Consider the following 21,152-nt stretch of genomic DNA (forward strand, 5'->3'; position numbering starts at 1 on the left):
GTGGCTTTAGCAAGTGAACTTTATAGTTATAGTCTCAAAAAGGTGACAAAAATCATAGCTATTAACTGCATCCAAAAATATACTTTCATATTAAGGAGCTAAAAATGTTTTACCTGTGTTTCTAATTATGTCACTACATTTAAACATTATAGATTTTGGTTTTTAAAACATATACTCAGTTCATGCTTACAAAATATTTAATTAGAACATATCTTCATCAATTTTGCTGAACAAACATTTTCCAAGAGAAAAAAAAATCCTAAATAAAAAAGGATGCAAGAACAAAAAACTAACTATACTTTGGAAAGATAATTATTATACTTTAGCTTATTACATAGATATATAATTTATAATTCTATAATTGTGAAATAATGATGTCTTCATCTTAAAACTGTAAATACCAATTTTCAATATTTATCTTCTACTTAATCTTTCATTCTGTAATTTATAAATGTCAAAATAGTAAAGCTACTCTGACAATTCAATAAAAATAAATACAAAAAGCTGATACAGCTTAAGTATATTTTTTCAAAAATGCTTGGGACAAGAGTATTTCAGATTCTGAGTTTTTTTTTTATTTTGGAATATTTGCATTAAATGCTCCATTTAGCATTTTCTTTGAACATCATGGTGGTGTTCAAAAAGTTTTAGTTTTGAGATCATTTCAGATTTCACATTTTCAGTTTTGGGATGTTCAATCTGTTTGACTTAATAGTTCAGACATTTTACAATCTTAAAAGTTACTGAGGACCCCAAAGAAGTTTTATGTAGGATATATCTACCAAATTTACTGTATCACAAGTCAAAACTTGAAACTTAAATATTAGGTAATTCAAAAATAACAAGTCGGTCATGGTGACCCACGCCTGTAATCCAGCACTTCGGTAGGCTGCAGCAGAAAGATTGCTCAAAGCCAGGAGTTCTTAGACCAGCCTGGGCAACAAAGAAAGACATTATCTTTAGAAAAAATTTTAAAAATTTGCCAGGCATGGTGGCATGCACCTGTAGTCCCAGCTACTCAGGAAGCTGAGGTCGGAGGATCACTTGAGCCTAGGGGTTCTAGCCTGCAGTGAGCTGTGATAGTACCACTGCACTCCAACATAGGCAACAGAGCAAGACTCTGTCTGTAAAAAATAAAATAAAATAAAATAAAATATAAAACAAAACAAAACATAACAATAAACCCATTACATGTTAACATAAATAACATATTTTTATGAAAAGTAACTATTTTTTCCAGGCAAAAATATTAGTGAGAAAAGTATCACTGTTTTACATTTTTTTCCTAATCTCTTTAGCATTTGGCATAATACAAGAGAATTAGATATCTGCTTCTGCATTCCATCTGTTACAATGTGTTGTTTTGGTTGAAGTATATGAAGAAAATCTAGCTTCACACAGATATATGGTTGGAAAGGGAATCTTTTAATAGTCTTTTCAGATAAGTATAGATATTATCTTTTGTTCTAGATCAAAATTCACTAAGTGATAAATTTCTGTAATCATATTAGTGACTTTTTCATACTAGTAAATTAAATCTACTGACCTACCTTGCACTTTGAATTGATCTTTTTACCCATACATGATTTTGTAATTTCATGAATTGATCATTTGGAAAATACAAGTTATGCAGTTCTATCCAATGTTGACACAGTTCATTAAATAATTTAAAAATAAATTTGTTGATATCAACATCAATGTTTTAAAAAAGCTTTTCTAAATTGGGAAGTTATGAAGCTTAAGATGGTGAATATAAGTTTCTAAAATTCTAGTTTTTACTTAAAAGCTTTAATTTCACCATTGGCAACAAATACTGTCAGCTGTTTCCTTGAAGTAATAGGCTCACTTCTTTCTTCTTCTTCTTCTTTTTTTTTTTTTTTTTTTGAGAAAATATCTGCCAAATGCCTAAGTCCAAAAAATTATGGTTTATAAGTTTTTCTTTTCAGTAAAATCATATTACATTTAAAAATATCTACTTCAGCTCACAATTCAAAGAATTATACAAGTGTCATTCTTGAAGCAACCATCATATTTCAGTACGTTGCAGAAATGCTTTATGCATACTTCCCATTTTATTACTCAGGATATTAAAAAGACAGATCCTCAAAGTTGAGATTTAATAAGAATTAATGTTTCCATCATGGTCATTCTTAAGTTGAAACCATATTTAAAAGAAAATACCAACTGCATGGTGGGGAAGAACTCAAGACTGCTTGCACAGTTTGATGTCACTGCATTAATTCGTGCTAAGGTTCCAACAGTTTTATCCACCATTGTGTCTGTATTGGCAGTGTAAATGTCAACACAGTGAAAAGGGAAAAGGCCAATAACATGTTGATATTATATAAAATACTTTTGTCATTATGTACCCATTAAAGAAAGGGCCTTGGACATCTTCAGGGTTCTGCTGAACATTATTTGAGAGCCACTAGTTTAGATAATTCAAGAAATGTAGAAACATCACAGAACAGGAAGTATTTTATTATGCTTCTTAAGAAAAGGAAATTCATAATAAGTAGCTTCACACCTTCCTGCTATTCCAAATATATGCAATGAAAAAAAAAAATAGAAATGAGCCTCTGACCAATGTCTTACCTTAGCTCTAGAAGAACTGACATTTTCCATATTTTCAATGCTGCAGATACAATTCTGTGAAACTTTCCGGCAAGCCACTCTGATATAGTCCCAGAAACTACGAGGACTTTCATAACCAAACCAGGTTACTTGACCTTCAGGAGACAAATTATGATACAAAATTTTAAAAAGTAAAATAAAACTAGACTTGAAAATGCAAGAACAATAAAATTCTGAAAAATAAAGGTAATACAGTGGGCTATAATGGCAAGGGCACCACCAATCTAAGTGTTAAAAAGCCTCAAATCTAGTCCTATTCTATCTTTAACTAGTGGTGTTACTTTGGAAAATTTACTTAATTTACTTAATGAGTCTGGATCACAGTTTGTCAACAATAAAACCAAACTAAATGAAAGGGACTAGATACTAGAAATATCTTGCCATTTAACATCCTATTATCTAATACAGTCATTTAAACAGCACACAGGAAACCTTCCTGTACTTCTAGTTAAGCATTAATAAATGTCACCAGTTGAATTCTAAACCTTTCTCTACTTAGAAAAACAGAAAAAAAAAAAAAATCCACCACCATAATTCTTTTCTCCTCTTCATTAACGATACTTCAAAAAGGGTATACAATGTGTGGTTTGCTTTATAAATAAATAAAATCAATTAGCATCCTATATTCACTAATAATGCATAACCACCTACCCAACCATTCTCATCTATAAAGCTCCCCTTTAACTGTCATTTGTTTGCTCTCTTCCAGTCAAGAACTCATGAAAAACTTGTAACCTTTCAGATTTGGCTAACTATGTATCCGTTCATGACCAAATGTTCTATTGTGCATAGGTTATATTAGTATTAATATTTCTATGTAGGTTAGGCATGGTGACTCACGCCTGTAATCCCAGCACTTTGGAAAGCCAAAGTGGGTGGATCACCTGAGGCCAGGAGTTCGAGGCCAGCCTGGCCAACCTGGTGAAACCCCATCTCTACTAAAAATACAAAAACGAGCTGGGCGTGGTGGTGTGTGCCCGTAATCCCAGCTACTTGAGAGAGGCTGAGGCAGAAGGATCACTTGAACCCTAGAGGTGGAGGTTATAATGAGCTGAGATTGAGCCACTGCACTACAGCCTGGGTTTTGACAGAGCAGGATTCTGTCAAAAAAAAATTCTATGCAGGACTCCGAATATTAGGTTCACAGGAAACATTTTCTACACTCAGTATTTTTAAGTGGAATATGAGAGACATCTTAATACTTTCTTTAGTTGTCTAGAATGACTAGTCTTCCCTAGGAAAGTTGTTTAATCTTCATGTAGAAAGATTTGCTTTTATATTTTGAAATAAGTTCTCTTATCATCATGAATTAATAATGTATTTTAAATTCTCCCTTCCTCAGTAATTACTTCTCTGTAGCAACATCAAGAAGTGTTCTTGTCAGAAAGCACCATTTTAGGACCAATGTCTGAGATAGTATCTGAGTGGTTCCAAACCATGGCAGAACATTAGTATAACTGGACTACTTTTTAAAAATACTCATGTCTAGCCTCCCCACAAACTGAATAATCAAAATCTTTAGGGGAAGACGTAGCCATTTGAATTTTTAAAAATCTCCCTCTAGTATTTCTAGTGATGTACTTATTATTAATCAACCAACAGAAATCCTAAAAGTCATGATAGATAACTTCTATTCATTATTTAGGGCGTTTTAAAGGCCTCCTCTTCCAGAAACCCATGCATGATCCCAACAGCTAGTCCCTCTGTTGGCACAGCACCCTGTGCTTACTTCTCCTCAAGATTATTTCTTTACTTGATTATTTCACATACTAGGCGGTAAGATCACTAAGACAGGAATTTTTTCTTATTTTAGATCAATCTCTAACACTTGACACAGTGCTTGCTTGGCTCACAGTAGGCACTCAATAAATATTTGTTGAAAAATTAAGTTGATAAATCAGCACAACACAGATAATCTTAATTGCAATGAACACAAAAAATTAATTAAAAAAATCCAATTAGTATCTTTTTATAGCAATAGTTTTGGTAACTATTGTCTGCTAGTGTTTGCATGATTACAAACATCAAATATTTTGCACAAATATATTTTTCTTTATATAAATAAAAACAAATGCATCTATAAATCTTTATTCAAATAACCATATAATTCAATGCCTCTTTAAAAATAAAATTTTGCAGCTGGGCGTGGTGGCTCACGCCTGTAATCCCAGCACTTTGGGAGGCCGAGGCTGGCGGACCATGAGGTCAGGAGATCAAGACCATCCTGGCTAACATGGTGAAACCCCCTCTCTACTAAAAATACAAAAAAATTAGCCAGGTGTGGTGGCAGGCGCCTGTAGTCCCAGCTACTCGGGAGGCTGAGGCAGGAGAATGGCATGAACCTGGGAGGTAGAGCTTGCAGTTAGCTGAGATCGTGCCACTGCACCCCAGCCTGGATGACAGAGTGAGACTCCATCTCAAAAAAATAAATAAATAAATAATAAATAAAATAAAATTTTGCTACTTACAAATAGAAATCTACAGATTTCTCCCTCTTAATCTCTCTCCATCACTTTCTTCTGCTCCTTTTCTTCTTTTAACTAAAAATTTCCCGGTATAATACCTCAATATAGTTTGTCTCTAGGACACTTTTCATGTCATCAATTTGTTAGCCATTTGGAGGGGAAGCAGGGTGACTGGTGGTTAAGAACATGGGCTTTGAGTCAGGTGGACCTGAACTAGATCACTTTCTAGCTACAGGATCTTGAAAAAATGACTTAGGTTCACTCTACGAGTCTGGGCCTCTTCTGTAAATTGAAAATAATAATAGTACCTACTGGATAGTACTGTTGTAAGGATTAGATGAGATCATGTATGTGCAGCAAGTAGCAAAGAGTCTAGTGCATACTAAATTCAAAATAAGTGTTAATTATTACTATTGTTATTACTGTAATCACACAAGTAGTTACAGGGACCAAGCTCTCCTTGCATCACGAAATGAAGTAGGAATGAGATGCAAAGTTAAATTCTTCACATTACTTGCTTTGGAATCTAGAGAAATCTTCCAAATTTACTCCCTAATCCAACTTTACTCCCATTATCAACCATTGCAAAGTTACTTCCTCAAATGTTTCTAACTTCAACTCATTTTTCTTGCCTTCTATTATTTGGGATCATTCTATAATTTCAAAATGAGAGCTACAGCTGCCAGACTTTCTTCAAGTAATGAAGTACTACACACTGGAAAGAATATTAAGGAAAGAGTATCAGCAAGATTCTGTGGCGAGTTTAAGTCTCTCTAAAAAGACAATATGGGAAAGAGAAGTCAGAGAAATAGGCAAGGGAAAATACAACATTTTATTAGCCAATGGCAACCACCTATAGTGGTAATCCAGATAGGTAACCACGGAGAAAGATAAAGCATAGGTTGCCCATGAACAAGAAGACTTTCCTTTTTAAGGAAATGTACAAGGGTCCAGGACTTTGGCATAGGGCATGGTTTGCTTTTCTGCAATGTTATTTTAAACCTTCTCTTTAGTTTCAGATGCCTGAAGAAAATAATTTGTAGGATGTTTCAAAGTAGAGCTGTTGAAAACCAAAGAGTATTTAAAAAAAAAAAAAGCCCTGTTTTGGAGGAGAGAAAACAGAGACAGAAAAACTAGAAAACTAGAGTTAGGTTAAACAGAGAAGGAGTGGGCACTAAATCCTTGGAACTCCTGCTATAGGTAGGGCACACTATCTACAAGGACTTTTACCCAAAAGATAATGAAAAGACTTCCCAGATTACAAACTGAGAAACTAAGCAATTAACAGGATTGCATATCATCATGACTTGTAGGGCCATAAGTCAACCGGCAAGATCTTCATAACACGTTTATCTGCTCTACACATTAGATGTGAGGATGACTTGGCTTGATTCTGGTATCCTTCCTTTTCCATGTGCATCACTTCCAAAGTGAAGCTCTTAATTCAAGACACTGAATTTTTCACATTCAGAAAGATATTCTTCAAGAGAAGGTAAATTATCTTGCTAGAACCTCCAAACAAGCTTTCATGTAAATTGTCTGTATTTCCTAGGATTTCACCTAAATAATTAAATAATTTCTGCAGCTACAGAAAGGGTTTAATTTACTTCAATATAACAGATGTGTTCAATGAGTTATCTGTTATATTATTTGAAAATCACTTTTATGTAAATACAGATTAACTGCTAGTAAAAGTCTATAACCTGTATTTAACAGGAAAATTAAAAAACAAAGTTATAAGCTACTCATGCCTTTAAAAATAAATATTGAAGTAATACCACTCCCCAAATACTTTGACTTCCTTTAAAAGTAATCACAAAAGACAATCATATAGCAAGAAACTGACTACTCTGTATCTTGAAGAAATGTTATTCCAAAGATGAGATATGCTGTCAATAACAATTCTCTTTTTAAAGTTCTCAATGAATATACGTATACAACATGCTTTCAATTATAAGTGTTCTTGGAAGTTAACATTTTACCAATGAAAAAGTTAAACAAGCTTTTAAAAATGTATTCCCATCCCATCAATCCAACTCTATTCATCTTTAGGCACAGAAACAAATGGTGAAAAGTTTGCTAGACTAAAAGACAATCTGTTACTGACCAGCTATGTGATTATGTTTCCAACTAAATTGCCTCATCTTCAGGACCCAAAAGTTGCCTGTCATCTCTAGGGTCCAATGTTACCCTAAAATTACTCTTCTATACTCTTGAAGTGAGTTACCCATTTACACTTTGCAATATGTCTGTGTTCTGTTTGTGTCTTATTTTATGGCCAGAATAAGACCTTCTAAGAACAGAAATTAAATTTTCTAAAGTGGTTCTCTACTAAGCAGTAGCTGACACATCATCTTTTCACAATATAATAAAAATATAAATGAATCTCTTAAGTGACTTATTTCACCACCTTTAGTAATAGTGCTTAGCTATGTAAACAGTGAATGAAAAACTGATTTCACAAAAGAAAGTTCTGTTAGAGTTAAAATATATCACCTACTTGACAATATTAAAGACTATTACCTTTGAGCTGCTATTCGTCTAGACAATCAACAAAAGACAAGATAGTCCTACCACATTTTAATAAACCACTCTGATGTCACTGAAAAAGCTTTCAGATATTTAAAGAAAATTGGTTCCTTTAAAAAACTTGTGGACTTCTCACTTTAAACTTTGTAGCAGCAATCCCAAGTTTCTTACTGTTAATTTATAAAAGCCAGTTTAATATTATCCACTATTTTATCAAACAGAGAAAATTTCCATTTCTATAAAAGGTCAGAAACTTTTCCTTTAAAAAGGTACTATTATTAGTTGAGGTTTATATTTATTAGAACATCCAGCTTTGAAGGTAAAATTATGACACTGATCCATTTTCTAACTAAAAATCTCAATTAATGTTCTAAAAAATAGAACAATTATAAGTACTTAAAAATAATTAGTTACACTTTAAATTGAATCTGAGGAAGTCAGAATCTACATTAGATACTGAATTGTACTTACATTGCTAGTTCTACATGCTACTTACAGGACACTTCAAGTATACCATTTAGGCACTATGAATCAGTTACTCATCTACAAAATGTAACTATTTTCCTTTGGTATTGACAATGTAATGTCTAGCTCACTAGTAAGGAATTTATCACAAACCTATACAAAAATCTAAAGTATGTGTCTCTACCATAACAATTAGTCAACTCTCAATTTTCCAAAACAGAAAGATTAAGATGACCAGGTTCAGCAAAAATCTGAATATTGAATCAATTTAATAGACTTTTTTATCCCAGTAATTTTACTGTCTCTGAAATGGAGAACAAACGTTTTGTTTTTTTCCTTTCACCAGCATTATTAACATAAGGCTTAAAGTACTGGTGGAATGAAATCGTACATGACGGCTGAAGTCCACACAGAGAGCTACACATAAATGTGTACCCTGAAGAAATCAAGTATAATGCGTGTCAGTAGTGATTAAGACTATAGGTACAGAACATAAAACAGAATTGCTTGAAAGGATTAATTGTGGGAATGAAAATTAAGGAAATGACATTTGTTTTTTACTTTTTTTCCTTTGTTCTACTATTTAAAAATAATGACTATATTGCTTTTCCAAACAAAAAATATAGAAAGCTAGATCATAAGTACAGAGGTCCAGCAGTGTTTTGCATATAGAAGAAACTCAATTAAAAAAAGTTTTGAATAAGTAAGTAAAGGTATGCATTCTACCTGGGAGAAAGGAAACTAAGAAATACATTCCCACTAATGGTTCAAGAATGAAAAAGCAGTTATTATTTACAGTGCCACATCTGTGTTTTACTGAGACTGGAATATTCATACAGCTTCCCTTAGCTTCTACTACACACATAATATTTATTATTATACAGCACTTAAAAAGTAAATAGGTTATTATATTGTGTGGATTTACAAGATTTTAATTTTAAAATTTAGCATAAGCATACTTGTGCCCTCTGGATTTAAAAAAACAAAAACACACAAAAAAGGAAGCTTCACAAAACCCATGCAATGTACTAAAAAAGATCACTTAACTGATACAGCCCTCCCCCGAAAGTCAATTCCATGCTCCCGTGCAGCTCAGTGGCGGGAGACATCACCAGCATAGAGTACCTTGAAGAGGTATTTGGAGATGAGCCAGCCATCTGCAACTTTGGGAAATCTCTTTAAAAAAAATAACAACAACAACACACAGATATTTAAGAAACCTGCCATCATGTTTACAATTCCAAACTGAATAGCCCAACTAAGATGGCTACATATAATTTTGAAGCAGTAACCACTACTTTTACCTACTAAATAAATGAACTGTTAAGATAAATATGAGTTACACTTGGCACCTAAACGAAACTAGTTCCTTGTAGATTACTGTGTTGGAGAGGCTAAGGTGTCTGTAAGTCATAGAAATATGTGAGCAGAAATTGTTCCCTGTTTACTTTTACCTCTATCATTCTTTCTCAGATATAATAAACTAATCAGTATAATAGACCTCAAAGATGAGCAACGGCTTGACTGAACTTGCTGGCTATGCACCTCAGAACTTACAAGATTGGTTAAGAAAAAAATCACTCACTTTGGGACAATATGGCTCAGAAAATTTCCAACTTTAAAAATAAATACAAATTTTTTAATGTTAACTTTTCTAAAAGTTATAAACAAATACATTTTGAAATGTAGCCATTCTTTTTTTTGCCTAAGAATTGTTAAAACTTTTATGTTTTCTTCCCTGTATGAGAGCAGCACTTACATATTATATAAAATGTTGGTCAGTTTAACCAACGTTGACTAAATGCCTACTCTATCAAAAACACTGTTTTATTTGTTACAGCTTCCAATTCTTGTTTAACAAATCACCAACTGGAAAAGTACTAGAAATTTTTGCCGTATTTTTTGGAAATTGCTAGTATAATAATATCGGAAAACTCCAAAGCCAAATTTCTGAAATAACATTCCCAAAAAATAACATTTCCTTCTCTCACAGTCAAACACTGAAATCTCCAATAGCAAATGGTCTCACACCTTTCCAAACACTTAGATCCTTTATAAAACCAATACAAGACAAACACATATAGCTAGTAATGTGACGTGAAAAATGAAAGGAAGGAGGTACATACAGTTGTGCCACATCTACGCATCTGCCATTCACTCTATTCTCTTACTTCCATAACATTTTAAACAAATATTAAATTTGGAAAAACATATCCAAAAGGATCTTTAACTTGGTACGCTAGTTAAAGCTTATATTAGAACATAATGTACTTGCTATAACTACAACAAACAAAAATGAAATTTCTCAACATTTAAATGTATATCAGAATAGCATGCTTTTCATTGCAAATAACATCAATTCCTAATGTTTAAACCATATTTACTATCTCTGGCCTAAAACAAAGTTCTCTATATTATTTGTGATTTATAGATTTAAAAACTTATCAAAGTAAAAACAATTTCCATGAAAATCTGACTGAAAGAAATTTTACTACAAAAAATGTACCAAATAAGCATATCATGACCAGATTTATGGCATTTCTTAACCAATCCCTCATATACGGTGAGAAACAATTACTGAAAATATCACGAAACTCAATTTATAGGGTTTTTGTGTGTGTTTGATTTTTAAGAGACAGGGTCTCACTTTATCATCCTGGCTGGAGGTCAGTGATGTATTCATAGCTCACTGCAACCTCAAATTCTTGGGCTCCAGTGATCCTCCTGCCTTAGTCTTGTGAGTAGCTAAGGCTACAGGCGCACGTCACCAGGCTTAAATAATGTTTTTATTTATTTATTTTTTTTTTTGTAGAGACCAGATCTTGCTACGTTGCCCAGACTGGTCTCGAACTCCTGGGCCCAATGAATTATCCTGCCTTGGTCTCCCAAAGCATTGGGATTACAGTTGTGAGCCACGATGCCTGGCCTAGATTATGTTTGTTATGTTTTTTAAAAGTTGTTAATAGGCTAGCCTCTGTGTCCTGATTTTCATTTTGGCTGTGAAAGACCACGGGAAAATTTTCTTAAATTTTTCACTTATTTGTAGGATTTAATTGCTTTAATTACAATTTAATACAATTAAGCCATTCCAGACAAGTTAAAAGCAACCAGAAATATCTGGACCAAACAATCCACTATATTCCAAGCTATCTGTACTCAAATTTCAACAACTCTCATTTTACAGATGAGAAAAGGCAGGCCCAGAGACAAAGCTGCCAAGACCCAGCAATCAGTGTTCTCTGTAGCTTCAAGCCGACCTACTCCTTAGGAGATAGGCAGGACTTGACTGATGGAGGATAATTAGTCAGTTCATTTTCCTGGTTGGTTAAGAGTTCTCACTGACAACCCCAGAAGGAAGGGGGAAAAAATGAGGTAGTGAAACATGTAATGGGAAGGAATATAAATATTTGTTATATAAAATGTAAATCCTTAGCAAGTAGAAGCGCTGCTCTTTAAAAAAATAGGTATATGACAAAGTTCACATTATTTCAAAGTGGCCCAAGGCTTGTTTGTAGAAGGGTTCTTATTTGAGATGGAAACAAAACCTTTCGTTATAAAATATATAATGCTAAAAGAAAATGAAACAGTGTTTATCATTATGTAGCTTAGAAAAATAGTTGAGACAAGACCAAAAAAACCAGGTTCAGAAAGCGTTTTGCTCAAGAACAAAATTCATTCAAATACAACAGTATAATTATGCCATATAGTTATTTCAAGAGTAAGTTTCTGAAATTTCAGGCAAAGGCAGAATCAACTCAGAGATGGATATGCAATAGAAGAATGCTTCTATACTGAATACTGAAGACAGACAGCATTTCCTGACCCAAAAAGTATGTAATTTTCAATATCAAATAATTGATTCATAATTTTATTAATACTGAAATTAGCCCTCACACAGAAAAGACTATTGGCCACTGTTTTAAACAAATAAATTTGCCTTGATGATAAAACTGAATATGTTTCTAATTCACGAATATGATATTTACTCTTCTATATTTTGCTCCAACTTTGTTTTCCATTCATTTCCATTTCTTTGATCATTGAATCACTATCATGACGGATATAATCGATGAATTTTAACACTTAAGAAAAAGTAAGCCTTTAGCTTTTGCTATATCTATTCTATTTTTTTCTTTCTCTCTGCACATATATTTTTTTCTAATAAAGTTGCAGGTAGATATCTTTATATAAATGCACCAAGATGGATTATGGAAAAGACTCCTAGGTAAAATGGTCTGTAAATGGATTACCATTTGTAAAACAAATAAAGCTAATTCAGACTTTTCACAAGTCTTGTCTATAAACTGACAGTATCATATAGAACATATTCTATTACTAACATTAAGGCGAGTTGCTTAAAATCTTCCACTTTGTATTTATATATGAGAAAAATTTTTCAGTGAAGCAACAGTTAAAAGTGCTATAGTACTGTACAGCTAGCAATGAGACTATCTTTTACACAGCATTTTTCATCTTTTAACAGGTTCTGAAGTTAAAATGTAGTACTATATATAAGTTTTCTTAAGCTTTAAAAATACTGCTTTAAAATGCCATTTACAGGTAGGTGGTAGGTATTAATATCTTAGAAACAAAGTATTTGTTCACTGATTTAATAATTTTTAAAATACTGAGTACCAAAATTGTGCAAATCTTTTGAAGTTTATCAAGTGCAAATCTTGTGAAGTTTAAAGGTCATAACTTTAAAGAAAAGAAAATGTAGAAAATTTTTAATAAAATAAAAATATAGATCACAAGAACAATGGAAATCAACTAAACAGTGACAACTATTAAAGAAAATATCCTTCATCAAATTAAAGTATTTGAATTTATGGATACTAAAATTTTAATTTTTATTAAAATATTTTAAATTATATCAAATATATCTCTACTATAGGGTCATCTTAGGTTCTTATACCAAGAAATCTAAGCCCCAGGCTCAGTGGCTTACACCTATATTCCTGACCCTTTAGGAGGTGGAAGCAGGAGGATCATTTGAACTCAGGGGTTCGAGATCAGACTGGGCAACATAGTGAGACTCTGTCTCTATAAAAATTTTAAATTAAAAAAAAATCTATGAGAGCTATTTAAAAATTCAGAGATTTAAAGTAAAAATATAGTGTATATGCAAACACACATAAATATTTGACATTCAAAATTTTAACATACTTCGGTCAACTCTTAATTAGGCTATATATTAGAAATAATACATCAGAATAGGAATTTATCATTAGACTTCTAGCAAAGCAGTGTGCAGCGATATTGTTCACCTTAAGGAAAAGAGGTAACAATATCATAAAATTATTTTGAAAAGGACAACTCATTGAAATTACAATATCAGAAAGATGTAGGAACTGAGATTATTATTATGATACCCTCCTAAAATGAACAAAGTTCACTAAATTGTGCAATCTTTCCCTTGTTCTATAAAATGAGAAATATTTACTTTCTTTAGATGAGAAATATTAGCACAATAGAGTAAGCAAAACTGTTGAATTATGTAGCAAAATTAATAAGAAAGCAATTTTCCATGATTAAAAATAAAGTATGACTTGCTCATTACAAGTACTGTAAATCGCTCTATGCCAATTTGCAAAAATCACAAGGTCAAACTGGAAATGTCCCGTTAGTCTTCTGACAGAAACTTAAAGGGCTACAAACAAATAAACATAAACATGAACTACCAGCGATCATCAATTTCTGTTAAAGAAATGAAATTGGATTACATTGTAGACTAAAACATTTCTGTAACTTTTTTATTAAAAAAAAGACATTCAAACATATCTCAGATAATTTTATCAACAGTAGAATTTATTTAAGTCTTTTCATAATATCTTCTTTCTGGTAATCCCCCTTCCCCAGAAGCCAAATGTAAATTTTGAATAATTTTATTTGAAGAGATTTTGAAAGTGACGTTCACGTAAAATAAACCTGAAAAATTCCCCAGTATACCAAAGTTTAGAACCATTAATAAATCTCTCATTCTGTAAATAAGTTAAATATTTAAATTGGGGAATGAAAATGATTTCTTGAAAATTCTAGTTTGGTTACAAAATATAAATATCATTTTGCCTATATTTCCTTATAAATATATATACATAAGATTTTGTTCACCAAGAAATACCTATAACAAACACAGTAATTAAGAGTGCTACAATAATATGACTCAAACAGAACCAAGTATATGAGAATTGTGTTATAAAATTTTAGACATTCAAAACAATATAAAACATTACAGAACTAAGATAAGAAAAATATTTCATATGTTTTAAAACAGAAATCATAAAGTCTCAAATGAAAAGTAAGTATAAAATAACAAACTCCCAACAGTAATCACATATGAAGAGTAATATCAATGGAGAAAAAAGGTCACTACTGATCAAAATGGGTTTATATAAAAATTAGTTCCACATGATAATAGTTTTTTTCCTATTCTAGGGTAATTAAAAATTCTCTCCACAAAAGAAATAGGCAAAAAGTCATGAAAAGAAAATGAAAAAAAAGTAATAAACATGAAAATATATTCAATTTCATTTCTAAATAAATATAAATTAAAATAACAAGATTATGTGTATATATATGTATATATTGCATTATATAAAATGTGTAACTCTCTGTTTTTAGCATCTATGTAGTTATTATTTTCTCCCATATCTTAAATTTATTATAAAACATTAATATAGAGTTTAGTTTTATTCTATATGCAATTTAAAGCATGGAATCAAATTTACAAAGATATACATAACCCCAGACACTTCGAGAATTACGTGAATACGATGATTTTCTGAGATACAATATCTGCTTCAACTTTCCTAAATTTCCGAGTACATAACTTGGTGTTTCTCAGAGTGGCCTTTCCCATTGTCTAAAAGTCAAACTCTGGTGACCTTAAGAGCCAATTTCTTATCTCTGGTATCATGTTTTGGCCCGAGTATATGGGATTTTATTGAATGAATTGTGTTCATATGTTACTACAGAAACAATTTAAGTCTCATTTTGTGTTCAAACCAAGATTTTCCAACAAAAGTTGGAAAGTCTTCAAAAATGAACAAAGAAAAGTCAAAAGCCAAATGAACAGGTTTATCATTATCCATTGTTTCTAACAGTGTTTACACTGTACTTCAAAAGATGGCCTCATGGGGAGGTAACTGTTTATCATCTAAGTCAGGAAGAGCTTTGAGGTTCAAGCCAGAGTTCCTGAGCAATGCTTAGGTATCATAACAGTTCAATCGGATTAGAGAAATTCTAAAATGTCAAGTCACAGGAGTTCTAACTTGTTTTAAGAGTCCAAATCCAAGTCCTATCAGAAAAAAATATAGGAAATATTACTCTTACATGAATTTTTCAACAAATAATGACTGAGTTTCTGCCATATCGTAGGCTCTGCTCTTGAGATTTCGGATACACCAATGAACAAAACAGATGAAGATCTCAGCTCCAGTAAAGCTTACATTTTAGTGGAGGTGAAGAAAGATAATAAATAATAATCATAATAAGTACATAACATAATATGTTAGAAGTTAAGACTTAATGTAACTCAGGGGAAAGAGGTCAGGAGCGCTTGAGGTTGAAAGGAGGGGAGGTGATTGATCATTTAAAATATAGTGGAAGGGTTAAACTTCACTGAGTAGTTTTCAAACGGATGAGGGTGTTAACCACTCAGACACTGGAAGAAGTGTGCTCCTTACACAGCAAACAGCCAGTGCAATGGTGCCTTGTGGTAGAATGTGCCTGATATAGTCAAGAAAAATCAAAAGACTGATAAGGGTAGAGAACAGTAACTTCTGGGGGAAAAATTAGTTGTACATAAATATAACTGGAAAAAATGTTAAGAATCAATATAAAATCTAAACTGAATGTCAGCAAGCCAAACGTTAAATAAGTATAATTAGCAGATTAAATTATAGGCAATTTAACAGTGTCTTATATTTAATCATTTTTTCTTTAATAAGTGCTACATTTCTAATTGACAGTCTATACTTTTCTGGTATATTCAGCTTTTTCTTTTCTTTTTCTTTTTTTTTCTTTTGGAGATAGAGTCTTACTCTGTTGTCCAGGTTGGAGTGCAGTGGCACAATCATGGCTCACTGCAGCCTTGGTCTCCTTGGGCTCAGGTGATCCTCCCACCTTAGCCTCCCAAGTAGCTGGACCTACAGATGCACACCACCATGCTCAGCTAATCCTTGTTTTTTGTTTGTTTTTGTTTTTTTGTTTGTTTTTCTAGAGGCAGGGTTTCACCATTTTGCCCAGATGGGTGTCAAACTCCTGGGGCTCAAGTGATCTGCCCACCTTGGCTCCCAAGGTGCTGGGATTACAGGCATGAGCCACTGCACCTGGCTAACTTTTTCATTTTAATCAGTTATTTTCCATATAAACTTTACAAAAATCACGAATACATCCCATCCTCATGTCACCAAGCTGAAGTTTACGTTGTCTCTGATGACTTTACTGCTAAATTTCTATTTTTCTATTTTTCTTAATCTATGTGGGGCTAATAGTCAGTTCATAAATAATCAAAGTCACAGATGACATTTTAAAGAACTGCAATTTTCATCTGAGGTAATTTTATGCCTCTTTCTTATGTAAAGCCTTCCCTGACCCATCCAAGAAAAACAGATTATTTACTCCTTTGTGCTACATCATGCTCGCTAATATACTTCTATTATGACTTGATGACATTAGTACACACCATTATTTGTTAATATGTCCCTCTTCTACCTTTCAAGACTGAGTTTCATGTGAAAGCATACCTTATTAATCTCATATCCTGGGCCCCCAGCACAGGGCCTAAATTTGTTGTTGAATAAGAGAACGAATGAGGTAAAGAGAATAGAAAAAGTGTAAGAAAAAAAAATTGTGGGTGGAGGGAAGCCAAAAAAAGAAGAAAGTATACATCAAGTGTCAAATTTAAGGCATCTGTTTCAGAAAAAGAACAGGGAACTCAGGTTATGATTCATTTCCAAAGCAGAGAACAAGTAGAAGTAATATTTGGCCAAGAAAAATATGGAGGGGTGATGGTAAACAAGTATTCCTTGGGACTTTTCTTTTTACTGTGCTCTGTGACAAACTGTCCAGTTTTCTAAAGTAAGTGAGGATCAAGGAGTTGGAATCTTATATGTTATAATCAAAAAGTGGGATCCTCCCCATTTTAAAATGTTTTAATGGGAAGCAATAGAATTTGGGGGAGTTATACATTTATTCTTTATAGTAAATGTGCTGCTGCTATGAGTTTTGAAAAATAGAGTCATGTAACCATGATTATAAAACACATAACAGTTTCATCATGCAAAGAAATTCCTTCATCATGATGCTAGTCAACCCCCACCCTGCAACCTTTAATCCCTAGTACCACTTATCTATTCTCTGATACTACAGTTTGGTCTTTCCTAGAATGTCATATAAATGGAATCATATGTAACCTTTGGAGTTTTGCTTCTTTCATTTAGCCATAATGTATCTGACATTTATACATGTTGTTTTGTGTGGAAATTTTTTTCCTTTTTATTACTGAGTTTTCCCAGTGTATGAACATACAACAGTTTATCCATGCATCACATGAAAGATATTTGGGTTGTTTCTAGTTTTCGACAGTTTTGAATAAAGCTGCTATAAACAGGTTTTTGTGTGAACTTATGTTTTCCTTTCTCTTGAGTAAAAGTGTGGGATTTGGGACTACTGGGATATAAAAGTATATTTAACATTATAAGAAAATGACAAGCTGTTTTCCAAAGAGGTTCTACCATTTTGCACTCCCACCAGCGAGGTATAAGAGTTCATATTTGCTCCTCGCCCCCAAAAGAGCTTGATAAAGCTGTGCAGTGGTACCTAATATGGTCTGAATTTGCATTTTCCTAATTACTAATGATGCTGAACATCTTTTCATTTGTTTACTTGCCATATGTGTATCTTATTTGATGAAATATCTGTTCACCTCTTTGCACATTTTAAAATTGCATTAGTTTTCATATTATTAACGTTTTTATAGAAATTCTTTGTATATTATGCATACAATCCCTTTGTCAAATACGTGATTTGCAAATATTTTTTCCAGGTCTATGGCTTGTCTTATCATTAACAATGTCTTTCAGGGAGTAAAAGCTTTTAATTTTGATAAGGTCCACTTTATCCTTTTTTTTTGGTTTTATGGATTGTATTTTTGTCGTTATATATAAAATCTGTTTGCCTAATTAAACAAAGATATTCTACATTTTTAAGAGTTTAATACTTTTACATTTTGTGTTTACACCTATAACCCACTTTGAGCTAAATGTGAGGTAAGGAACAAGGTTCACTTTTTTCCTGCACACAGGTATTTGATTAACACTAGCACTATTATTCTTAAAGATTATCACTTTTCCATTAAATTGTCTTTGCATTAGCAAAATGAATCAAGCATATTTATGTGTATCTTTTTCCAAACTCTCTATTCTTTTTTTTTTTTTTTTTGAGATGGAGTCTCACTCTGTCGCCAGGTTGGAGTGCAGTGGCATGATCTCGACTCACTGCAACCTCTGCCTCCTGGGTTCAAGTGATCTTCCTGCCTCAGCCTCCTGAGTAGCTGGGACTACAGGCATGTGCCACCACACCCAACTAATTTTTTGTATTTTTAGTAGAGACGGGGTTTCACCATGTTGGCATTTTTAGTAGAGACGGGGTTTCACCATGTTGGCCAGGATGGTCTCGATCTCTTGACCTCGTGATCCACCCGCCTCGGCCTCCCAAAGTGCTAGGTCTATTCTGCTTATCTATATGTATAAGCTTTCACCAATAACACATTGATTACTGTATCTTAACAGTAAGTCTTAAAGTCAGATAATTTGAGTTTCCAACTTAGTTCTTCCTTTGTGAAATTGTTTTGCCTATTCTAGTTACTTTGCCTAGCCATATAAATTTTGGAGTAAGTTTTATATCTACAAAAAAAGCCTTCTAAAACTTTGAGATTGCATTGAATCTATAGAACAATATGAAAAGAACTGACATCTTAATAAGTTTTCCAATCCGTAATGAAGAATTATCCATCCAAAATATCAACGGTATCAATGTTGATAAACCCCGTTGCAAACCTCCGTAGATGCCTTTTAAGGAATTTTTCTTCTAATACCTAGCTGTAAAGATTTTTTTAACATGAATCAAAGTTGAATTCTGTCAAATGCTTTTCTATGCACCTATTAGTATGATCCTATGATTTTTATTCTTTAGTCTGCTAATAAAATGAAATACATCAATTTTCAAATACTGAAGCATCCTTGCATTCCAGTTTGATCTGTCAATATTTATTGAAGATTCTGATGTCTGTGTCCATGAGGTGTATTGGTATGGACAGTCATTTCTTGTTTTAATGTATTTCACTTCATTGTGCTTTGCAGATATTGTATTTTTTACACGTTGAAGGTTTGTGTCAACCCTGCATCCAGCAAGTCTTTTGGTGCAAATTTTCCAATAGCATGGCTTACTTTGTGTCTCCCCGTCATGTTTTGGTAATTCTCACAGCATTTAAAACTTTTTCATTATTATTGCATCTGTTATGGTGAAGAGTAATCAGTGATCTTTGATGTTACTATTGTAATAATTTTGGGGTACCATGAACCACACCCGTATAAAATGGCAAGCTTTATTGATAAATGTGTGTGTTCTGAATGCTCCAGCTACCAGCCATTTCCCATCTCTCTCTTTCTCCTCAGGTCTCCCTATTCCCTTGAGACACAACAATATTGAAATTAGGGGCCGGGCGCGGTGGCTCAAGCCTGTAATCCCAGCACTTTGGGAGGCCGAAGACGGGCGGATCATGAGGTCAGGAGATCGAGACCATCCTGGCTAACACACTGAAACCCCGTCTCTACTAAAAAAATACAAAAAACTAGCCGGACGAGGTGGCAGGCGCCTGTAGTCCTACCTACTTGGGAGGCTGAGGCAGGAGAATGACGTGAACCCAGGAGGTGGAGCTTGCAGTGAGCTGAGATCCGGCCACTGCACTCCAGCCTGGGCAACACAGCAAGACTCCGTCTCAAAAAAAGAAAAAAAAGAAATTAGGCCAATTAATAATCCTATGATGGCCTCTAAGTGAAGAGTGGCATGTCTCTAACTTTAAATCAAAAGCTGTACATGATTAATCTTATTGAGGAAGGCATGTCAAAAACTGAGATAGCCAAAAGCTAGGCCTCTTGTGCCAGTTAGCCAAGTGGTGAATACAAAGGAAAAGTTTAAAGGAAATTAAAAGTACTACTCCAGTGAACACATGAAAGAAGTGAAGAGTCTTACTGCTGATATGAAGGAAGTTCAAGTGGCCTGAATAAAAGACCAAACCAGCCATAACATTCTCTTAAGCGAAAGCCTAATCCACAGTAAGGTCCTCTCTTTAAAGCTATGAAGGATGAGAGAGGCAAAGATGCTGCAGAAGAAAAGTTTGAAGCTAGCAGAGATTGGTTCATGAAGTTTCGGGAAAAAAAGCCATCTCTGTACATAAAAAAAATAATAAAACAAAAAGGTGAAGCAGCAAGTGCTGATGGAGAAGCTATGGTAACTTATCCAGAAGACTGAATTAAAATAACTGATAAAGGTGGCTACACTAAACAACAGATTTTCAATGTAGACATAACAGCTTTATACTGGAAGAAGATGCCATCTAAACCTTTCATAGTAAAAGAAGAGAAGTTAATGCCTGGCTTTAAAGCTTCAAAGGACAGGCTGACTCTCTTATTAGGGGCTAATGCAGCTGGTGGCTTTAAGTTGAAGCCAATGCTTATTTACCATTCCAAAAATCCTAGGGTACTTAAGAATTATGCTAAATCTACTCTGCCTGAGCTCTATAAATGGAGCAACAAAGGCTGGATGACAGCTTCTCTGTTTACAGTTTGGCTTACTAAATATTCAAAGCCCATTGTTAGGCCGGGTGCGGTGGCTCATGCCTGTAATCCCAGCACTTTGGGAGGCGGAGATGGGCGGATCACGAGGTCAGGAGACCGAGACCATCGTGGCTAATACAGTGAAACCCCGTGGAGATCGAGACCATCCTGGTCTAACACGGTGAAACCCGTCTCTACTAAAAAATACAAAAAACTAGCC

General features: G+C 33.5%; 2 protein-coding genes across 6 annotated transcripts in view; one reads left to right on the forward strand and one right to left on the reverse strand.

Annotated features, from left to right (window-relative positions):
* RUNDC3B (RUN domain containing 3B) overlaps nt 1–21,152 on the reverse strand; it is a 188,325-nt gene that overhangs the window by 114,010 nt on the left and 53,163 nt on the right. For 2 of the 4 annotated variants that reach the window (XM_011996042.1, XM_011996039.1), the window contains exons 3-4: nt 9,219–9,269; nt 2,596–2,729 (exon numbers count right to left, since the gene is read on the reverse strand). In XM_011996042.1, coding sequence (XP_011851432.1) covers nt 2,596–2,729; nt 9,219–9,269 — 185 coding nt within the window. The remainder of the gene's footprint in view (nt 1–2,595; nt 2,730–9,218; nt 9,270–21,152) is intronic. The other 2 variants (XM_011996043.1, XM_011996041.1) reach the window with 1 other exon arrangement.
* Nucleotides 1–21,152, forward strand: part of ABCB1 (ATP-binding cassette, sub-family B (MDR/TAP), member 1) — a 218,034-nt gene that overhangs the window by 9,415 nt on the left and 187,467 nt on the right. The window lies entirely within an intron of this gene.

This window comes from Mandrillus leucophaeus, unplaced genomic scaffold, assembly GCF_000951045.1.
Source record: "Mandrillus leucophaeus isolate KB7577 unplaced genomic scaffold, Mleu.le_1.0 Scaffold50, whole genome shotgun sequence".
Lineage (NCBI taxonomy): Eukaryota > Metazoa > Chordata > Mammalia > Primates > Cercopithecidae > Mandrillus > Mandrillus leucophaeus.